At 37.6% G+C, this 10004-nt stretch overlaps 1 protein-coding gene and 1 pseudogene across 2 annotated transcripts in view; both read left to right on the forward strand.

Annotated features, from left to right (window-relative positions):
- The window catches only part of LOC107748467 (vezatin), a 38485-nt gene extending 36313 nt beyond the window's left edge, over positions 1-2172 (forward strand). For both annotated transcript variants that reach the window (XM_016563249.1, XM_016563250.1), the window contains exon 12: positions 1275-2172. In XM_016563249.1, the coding sequence (XP_016418735.1) occupies positions 1275-1789 (515 nt within the window). In that variant the 3' untranslated portion in view covers positions 1790-2172. The remainder of the gene's footprint in view (positions 1-1274) is intronic.
- A 2734-nt stretch (positions 2173-4906) lies between these two features.
- Positions 4907-10004, forward strand: part of LOC107748470 (methionine aminopeptidase 2-like) — a 9049-nt pseudogene continuing 3951 nt past the window's right edge.

Here is a 10004-nt window from a genome sequence, read left to right on the forward strand (position 1 = left end):
GTGGACGAAGCGGAGTCCAGCCTGGGGTCGTCACATGTGGTTGCCGCTCCTTCGTCGAATCCGCCGGGCGCGCCGTTCTCGACCCCGCCGCCTCAGCTCACTCTTGCCCGGCTTCAGCTCAGGCTAAGCCGGGGCTTTCGCTCATGCTAGGCCGCTGTGTTTTTCGTTGTGAAAGCGAAACTACTTTGTTTGGTCTTCCAAAAGAGGACACGACTAGAAATCAGTGGTTAAGTTGTATTTACAACACTGTTCCAGAACACTTCAACCCAAATATTCAGATGTGTGCAGCACATTTTATGGAGGACTGTTTACTGATCCTGGGAGAGTAACGTTAGACTAACATGCCGGCAGTTCTGACTCACAGTCTGTAAGTACGTTTTCATTTAAAGGATTTGCCACTGATGATTCAAACGCGAGTTTTGGGCAGTGTGGATTAACGTTAGCACTTGTTGTTTGTCATTTCTCCGATCACAAATGCAGACATGGTTTTGTTTACGTGGCGCGATGCAACGCAATGCGTAAAAAGACAGTATAAGTCATTATAATCCGTATTTATGTCCCCACTGGATGCAACAAATGCCTCGTTTGTAATGGGTTTTAATGTTTTTGTATCGTCGCTCCGGCCGGACACGGTATGTGAGGGGCGTAACATTTCCGTCTCATGCTTGAGGTATTCGGCCAATCACAACGCATTGGATATCTGGCCAATCAGAGCACACCTCGCTTTTCAGACCGATTAGTTTTGTAAAAATCGACGCGTTTCAAAAAGGCGGGGCATAGAGGAGAAACAATAATGTACAGTATGTGGAAAATAATGTGTTTTTTTTACTTTAAACCGCATAAACACATTTCATTACACCAAATACACAAAATAATGTTCTTTTTAGCAGCATCATATGACCCCTTTAATATCGGGGCTGATGCCGATATTTGCATTTTAAGCCGTTATCGGCCGATTATGATATAGGTCCGATAAAATCGTGCATCCCTATTTAAATTTTTTATTTTTTTTATTTTTAAGTCATCATTTATATTTTATTTGGTTTCAGCTTCATTTCAATGATCTAAAACGTTAGTTAGTTAGTTTGCTTAGTTTGATTAATTATATTTAGAATAAACTTGAGTTAGCATAGCTTCTGTTTGTTTTTAGCTTTTGTTGCAAACTTACTTAATCATATAGATAGACTGTAACTTTTTTTAAATCTACAGTCAAGTTTAAAACTACTTGTAGGTTAAAAAAAATGCATTTGTCATTGTCTTTTTTGTCATTCTAGCTGCCCTGGCTCCATTTGCTAAGGACACATCAAAAACGGACACAAACTCTTTAGAACCGCATATTTCGGCAGAGTCCATGACTACCACGGACAACCATGTCTCCCAACAAGGAGAGGAGAATGAAAGTGAACAGCAGACTGAAATTCTGAGTGGGGCGGAAAGAGAGAAAGATTCTGTTACTGAATTTTGCTGTGGAGATTCTGATGTACCTGGGGCAGCTAAAGATACCAGTGAGGAGACTGTGGAGGAAACACAGCTCTTCCAGTCAGACGGGCTTATAGATGACGGGCATGCTGGGACACACCCACTCACGCCCAGAGTGCCCACCCTCTCTGTGATTGACAGATTGACAGAACTGCATGGCTCAGAAGCGATCAGTTTCAGCTCCGCCCTGGCCGCCCAGGTAGCAGCGCGCTCGCATACGTTCACACACATACAGGAATGCACCTATGGGGACTCGGAGGAGGAAGAGGAAGTGACATCACCGCAGACGAGAGAAACTGAGGAGGACTGAAACGGCAAGATATTTATTCTCATCCTTTTGGTTGTATTTACGGAGCTTGATTTCAGGTCACAGACATCATTGGATGTAGCTGGTGTGTTTTTGGTGCATCTCTTTTAAAGTGCATATATTTGTGTGTGTGTTTGGGGAATTTATGTTTCATTTGACATCCCACGTCCACTCTCCTCATGACAGGCCTCAGGTACAGACTGGCACATGCTAGTACACAAAATAACAGACCAAAACCTAAACATTCACACACACTAACACAAACTCAAACTGCAAAACTACATGCCCTTGGCCATGTCCCAGTTTTATTTACTGTAACAGAGGTCCTACACAGAACCAAAACAAGCTCTTAAATGCCTAAAAAGGGTATGTCTCACAAAGCCCAACAAGAACATGTCAGTGTCATATTTGACCCCAATTAAATTAAATTCAAAGGAAAATTAAGTCTGTTTTAGTACACTTAAGATTGTGTGTATTGTTACATTATTTTCATGACAAGTAAGCACTTTTTTTCCCCCAAATTAGCTCATTCTTTTTACCGCAATACAAAATAAAGTTGTTGTTAGTGTAATGCAGGAAATGCTGTACATTTTATGTGGCTTTAAAAAAATATTATATATAGGGTAACAAGATTTTGTCCCCTCTAATACACTAATGGCGATTTTATTTATTTTGAATTGTGAATGAGAAATGAGAATTAATTATTGATTTTTTTTTTCACATTACGATTATTTTTTTTGCCCCATTACACTGATTACCGGGTATTTGTATCTTTTTATTTTTTTTGTATATTTTGAATTGTAATGAGAATGAGATCCTGATTTAGAATTTGTTTTTTCATTTCCACAATTCAAAATAAATAAAATCATCATTAGTATAATGGGGGGAATTATTACCATAATTTTTCCTTTCTCCTTGGAGTGTTACAAGCTCTTGGTGCATAAAGAAGATCTGTAAAGTTGCAAAGACTAAAGTCTCAAATCCAAAGAGATATTCTTTATAAAAGTTAAGAGTCAGCCACGCCTACCTAAAACGGCTCGTTCTAACACGCCCCCACATGTCTACCTCACTATGTGGGAAGATTTACATAACGCCGCCCAAATGTTCACGCAAAAAAAGAAGGCGTAACTTTTATTCTCGATGTAGTTTTGTTGTTTCCGCCGCCATGTCATAAAGACGCTGTGTGCTTCGTTGTGAAAGCGAAACTACTTTGTTTGGTCTTCCAAAAGAGGACATCGCTTTTTCAGACCGATGAGCTTTGTAAAATTCAGAAAGGCGGGGCATAGAGGAGAAACAATAATGTACAGTATGTGGAAAATAATGTGTTTTTTTAAACTTAAACCGCATAAACACATTGCATTACACCAAATACACAAAATAATGTTCTTTTTAGCAGCATCATATGACCCCATTAATACTCGCGTCCTACTGGATTGCAGCTGGTATGTTGTCCTAAAAAAAGACAGCATCTCTCCTGCAGTGAAGCCTCCATTTTGTATGTTTTTGCGAGGTCGATCTTTATGGAAATAAATAGCTGTCCTGATTTCATTTCTGCATCAAACTTTGACAGTTTCTTTTCAGACGCAGCTGGAATTTCACCACTGTAACAAGGTTACTGCTTCAAAGTAATTTCAACTAACTTTTAAAACATACTTGTTACCAGTTTCAGGCTTTCAAACTGCCTGAAATTGACATTGGGATTTTTGCATAAAACCACAAATTATCAGGTCCTTATTAAAGTTTAAAAAAATACTGATTTTAAGATTTTCTGAAATAATCCTCAAGGCTGCCTCGGCCTTTCACACAAAACCCAGTTTTAAACTTAAACCCTCTTAACTTAACACTGTGGAAAAGGTACCAAGCTACAGTTTAACTTGCCTTAAACAATGTTCCCATGTAAGGACTTTTGCACTTTACAACTACACTTAAATGTTACAATGAGACTTAGAATGTTAATGACAATGTTGATAAAACCAGAGAGCAAAATCCTAGATATAACGATGTTTGCGTGTGAATCGTATTATGTTTTTATGTCTAACATTCTCAATTAATTTTCCCCTATGCATATGCACGACTCTCAAACAATTGTCTTGGTCATGGCAGAGACTGTCTTTATGTGTATGTCCTCACTGGACACCAGTTTTGCCTTTTCTAAAGGTTCAAGTTTTTCCTCGGTACAAAAGTGGCAATCTTGCATTTCATTTGTGAAATAAAGTACGTGTACATATATGTGTTTGTCTTTTGAATCAATGCTCTCTTACCACTGTACCACTAGGAAACACATGCCATTAAAGGAAAGTTTCTTCCATCTACTGGACAATATAATAATTATAACTACAACAATAATAATTGTTTTTCTTTATTTTAAATATATAATATAAATTATTTATGATATATAATAAACAAAATTTATATTTTTATTAAATAATAAATATGAGCCGTGTGGGACACTATTTATGATGGATGGATGGCTTTATTGGACTTCTTTTGGACTATTGAAAAATAACACCCATTCACTGCCATAACGCTTGGAAGAGCCAGGACATTTTTAAATATAACTCCGATTGGATTCGTCTGAAAGAAAAAAGTCATATACACCACCTAGGATGCCTTGAGGGTGAGTAAATCATGGGGTAATTTTCATTTTTGGGTTAACTATCCCTTTAATATTCCGCTCGCTACGTTACAAACCCCACTGGAAGGCTTGATTTATGAATATTCATTATATAAAGTGACGTTTGCCCATTGGTCTTATCTGATTGGCTAAGAAGCAGAACGAACTAGTCAGCTGGCCAATTAACCAATGTTATAACGAAGGCATGTTCATGAATATTAATTAGATTACTTTTCAGGACGCGCTAAACAGCAGCGTCCGTCTGCGTGATCTAATTAACATTCATGAGGTTATTCTTCGCCATAGTACAGGCCTGTCCAAACTCGGTCCTGGAGGGCCGGTGTCCTGCAGAGTTTAGCTCCAACTTGCCTCAACACACCTGACTGGAAGTTTCTATGCCTAGTATGATCTTGATTAGCTGGTTCAGGTGTGTTTAATTAGGGTTGGAGCTAAACTCTGCAGGACACCGGCCCTCCAGGACCGAGTTTGGACAGCCCTGTCATAGTAGGATGCTTGTAATTTCGCATTCCGCGTCATGCCCTCAGCTGATTCGGCAGCTTTTCTCAGCTCCTCCCACAATGCATCGGTCCCTCACTCGCGTCCGCTATCATGGAGGCGAACGGGACCGAGCAGCTGCCGGTACAGCCAGGCATGGACACGCTGATCCTTAACGGGGACGCGGCCGAACGAGAAGAAGCCGATCCCGGCAAGAAAAAGAAGAAAAGCAAGTCCGCCGCTTCCGGTTAGTGTCTCATTCATAGTAGTGAGTGCTGAGGCCCCAGTATTAACACTGTTGCTTTAAATACTCAGCTGTGAACTCTGCCTAATGTCTCAGATCAACTCGAGACAGGACTGCATCTGTCCTATATTTGTCTACGTTTTTGACAAATGTTTGTCAGGCATTAATAAGAGCAACAGAAAAAAACGTTTTTCCAACCTTTGGAATTTTATTTGAGATGTTTTGGGGAAAAGACTTAAATTAAATGTGTACATAATATATGTAAAACATATCAAATAAATAGATAATGTTATAATTGATTCGATAATTTTTTTCATAATTATTTGATGTATTATTTTGTTTTCATTTTAAGAAGTTTTGAGGTCATAAAGAAAATATTTGAAAAGTACTTGTATATGTATATGCAATTTTTGTTATACTTTTACATTATTTATTTATTATTGTAGGCATTTAAAAAAAAAAACTTGAGATACAGGCTGCAATACATATAGTCTGTTTTGATATACTAAAGAAATGCTTCTAATATATTTTCCATTTATTAAAATAAGTATAAAATATTTTTTGTTTATACTTTATACTTATAACATTTATAATACATGTTTCATTTATTATATAAATATGTATTTTTTTCTTTTAGAAGAATATCAATTACATATGGGCTATTTTGAGACCCTATAGAAAATACTTTAAAAATACTTTTATGTTTATATAAAGTTATAAAATACATAACATTTTTATATTTCGATTTTATTAACATATTTATGTTTATAAACTAAATGTACTTTTCAAATATTTTTATTATTTATTATGTGTATTATTATTACTTTTTAATGCAGCTTCCTAGATTTCTAGTATAATATTTTTATTTTAATTCATAATTAATCATAATACTATATTATGATAATTAACTAATACTATGCTGAAAAATGCTGTTTTTGTTGGTGGTCCACAAAGTTTTGAGCCCAAAACGCAACCCAAGTAGACCGCTCACTACGTTTTTAACCTAAAACATCCCAAAAAATTTCTAGGTAGGCAGCTCAAATAAATGCCACCTAGTTAGGCAGCGAGACATAAATAAATACTTGTATATTGTAATTGTATAGACGAGTTTGCAAGCAGCCTGGCAGAAGTGTGTTTGCCACTTTAATATTGCTATTAAAGGTATTGCCTTACTTTTGAGAAGCAATCTGACTTGCCTAATATCATTATTCATTTAGGTTATGTAAAATTCTGCTATTTTACAATATGTACTGCTTTGTGCACTTGCATCATCAGGTCTAATGTGGTGCCCTGCCAAGGTTATATGATTCTGCAGATTGTTTCTTTGCTGTCACATAGATCCAGTATATGAGATGAAGTTGTGGACAGCTTCCAAACTGACTCACTTCCTTGTCTCTCTCTCTCTCACACACACACACACACACACTGTTGGAGACAGCAGCTTCTGTTACATCTGGCACACTTAGCACTTACTTTGCTTATGGGCTTGTTCACCTGTGTGTGTGTGACTTTGCAGCAGGACACGGTGAGCAGGGAGAGGATGGCGAGGTGGAGGTGAGGAAAAAAACAGAACAGCAGAACCTGGATGAGAAAGATAGAGAAGAGGATGGAGAAGAAGGTATTCAGCTTTCAAATGCATGCTTCTAGTTCTTATACCCTACCATTTTATAGCAGAAATGATCTTAACATCACTGTTTTCCTATAATGCTTCAGCGTTCTCATACAACCGATTACATTTCCTTCACGTTTGTTTTGTATGGCCCATTGTGAATATTGTCACCTATCACTTGTGTCTCAGATGGTGAGGAAGCTGATAACGTCTCTGGAAAAAATAAGAAAAAGAAGACAAAGAAGAAGAAAGGCTGTAAGTTTCTTTTCTCATATCCTCGTACATTTTGTTCCCTGCAGGACCAGAGTCAGAGCAGTGCTGATTGGTTGCCAAAATGCCCTTGCTCTTTGCTGATTGGACAAGATGTTAGATAATGACCGCTGAAGAGAAATGAGTAGTAATCAGTAATCTGTGAGAACGGGAGCGTGTCAGTGCAGCACCTTTGAGTGTGTGACAGTATGGGGACCTCTGTGCGATTAGGTGAAGTGTGTGTGTGTGTGTGCTGGTGTTGAAGGGAGCAGGGGGCACGTTTGACTGCCAATGCAGCAGACTGGCGTAACGCCAAATCGCTGTGCCTCTGGGAAAATCCTGCTGTGCAGACTTTATTTCAAAGGAGGATTTTGAGCAGGTCATAACATAAAACGTTCAAGTCAACGTGAAAAACAGATGTTATCAGTTAATTTTTCCACAGACTTTCACTGTAATATTATAGCTAACGGGTCGTCTTATGGTAAAATATCTTCTCTGAAAAATGAGAGAACATGTATTCACACTTATTTTCAACCCCGATCAAACACACCTGTCTGTGATCATCAAATGTGACCCTGGAGCACAAAACCAGTCTTAAGTCGCTGGGGTATATTTGTAGCAATAGCCAAAAATACATTGTATGGGTCAAAATTATTGATTTTTCTTTTATGCCAAAAATCATTAGGATATTAAGTAAAGATCATGTTCCATGAAGATATTTTGTAAATTTCCTACCGTAAATAGATCAATTGATTAGTTATATGCATTGCTAAGAACTTCATTTAGACAACAACAAACCATACATCTATGGAAAGCTTATTTATTCAGCTTTCGGGTGATGTAATTTTGAAAAATTGACCCTTATGACTGGTTTTGTGGTCCAGGGTCACGTATGCTTCTGAAGCTCTTAATTCGCTGGTTCAGTTGTGTTTGATTAGGGTTGGAGCTGAACTTTGCAGGAAGTTATATCTCCAGGAACAGGATTGGGCACCCCTGATTTGGGGATTTTAATTTACGGTATGAAAAATAGATTAATTTTTCAATTGACTAAAGATCACATTTAACAGTGGATTATTAATGTAACTTTGAGTATTTATTTATTTTTTTAAGTGGCAAAGGTAACCTAAAAACTAAAAATGGAGGCGGAATGAACACAATAAATATCTAATATCAGCTGATACTGATAGAAAAAAAAATCTGTTAATAAAAAAAATCTGACCAATATGTGATTTTATGTGTTATAGGTAACTCACGACTTGTGAGTAATGTTCACTTTCATTTTAAACATTCATTCTAATGCATTGCTTTTCCATTTCTTTTAATGAAAACATGCAGTAGATGGACATCTTTGAGCGCTGCATTAGTGTGTTTTTCAGCGTCTCATGCATAGGTGCAGTGTGTGTGTGTGTGTGTGTGTGTGTGTGTGTGTGTGTGAGAATGGCTTCGTAGGAACATTTGAAATGATGGCCACATGCTTTCCAAACAGAAAGCTTCCTTAACATTGTATGGAAAAGAGCAGCGTGAACATTCTGCAAAATATTTTCTTTTTAGTTCCACAAATAAAATTCAAACAGTTGAACCACAAAATGAGAGTGAACTATCCCTTTAAATGCATTTGCAGATGAAGATGTTGTTTTCACATTGATATCTACCATCTCTCCTCTAGCCAAAACCCAAACAGACCCTACATCCATCCCCATCTGTGATCTGTACCCCAGTGGTGTGTTTCCCGTGGGTCAGGAGTGTGAATACCCTCCGTCAAAGGATGGGTACAAATGTTTTGTCTTTTCTCAATGTGAATGCACTCTTTAACGCCCTCAGGTCACCTTGTACTTCTACAGACCGCTCTACCTCGTATTACTCTGTGCTCTGTGTAATATTATATCACTGAGACTACTGACATAAGAGGTCACTCATGTTCCCTCGCGCCTAAAGTACTCCAAAAATAGTTGTGTGAGGAACAGCTCATAAACTTAAACTTCCTCGCATCATCTTGTCTCTTCCTGGTGTCCTGCGGCAGTCTTCGAAGGCATTTATGGCCTATAAATGTATGATCTTGACTTGACTTTGTCTTAACTTAAACCATAATCATCCAGCCATTTTTTTATACCCCATATGAGACTTTATAAGGCTTTTCTAATCCTTAAAAGTCCATAATGGCTTGAATAAACATTTACAGGTCCATCTCTAATAGTGTATATCTTGTGATGGTTTCGAATTTAAAATAAAAATTGGCATTTGAATGCAAAAATAGTACAATCTAATGTTTGGTGAGCGTCATCAGTGGCACGCGAGATGGGGTGATGATAATTTAAGTGACGTTGTGTTTTGATGTAAGTGACATTTTAATGTTTTGTTAGTCTAGCCAACGAGATGCGCCGCTGCTGCGTTATTCATTCAATATTAGAGAAATATAGTAGCTCAATGCGTAGAAGATCTTGATTATTTTTTTATACCCCATATGAGACTTTATAAGGCTTTTCTAATCCTTAAAAGTCCATAATGGCTTGAATAAACATTTACAGGTCCATCTCTAATAGTGTATATCTTGTGATGGTTAGTCTCAAGGTAAATAAATGTTCTTGCAACATCATAAAGTGTTTTTGGACCTTTCAGGCATAGCGCCGCTTGGAGAATGAGCAATGATGAGAAGCAAGTGTTGGATAAAGCCAATGAAGAGATGTGGAATGACTTCCGGCAGGCGGCTGAAGCCCATCGGCAGGTGCGGCAATATGTGAGGAGCTGGATCAAACCTGGAATGACTATGATTGACATCTGGTGAGTCCATTATGATGTTGATATCTGTAAACCTGCAGTGTTAAAAAAATTTAATAAAAAAAAAAAAAAAAAAAAATAAAAATCACTAGTATGCGGTTAGCCAATGATAACAGAGCGAACATTTAGGTACAAGTGGGGGGGAAAAAAGTAAAAGTTTGCCCTTTTAAAGGGATAGTTGCTAAATTAACTCTTTCCCCGCCAGCATTTTTGAAAAAAGTTGCCAGCCACC

This window comes from Sinocyclocheilus rhinocerous, unplaced genomic scaffold (assembly GCF_001515625.1).
Source record: "Sinocyclocheilus rhinocerous isolate Xijiao unplaced genomic scaffold, SAMN03320098_v1.1 scaffold78, whole genome shotgun sequence".
NCBI lineage: Eukaryota > Metazoa > Chordata > Actinopteri > Cypriniformes > Cyprinidae > Sinocyclocheilus > Sinocyclocheilus rhinocerous.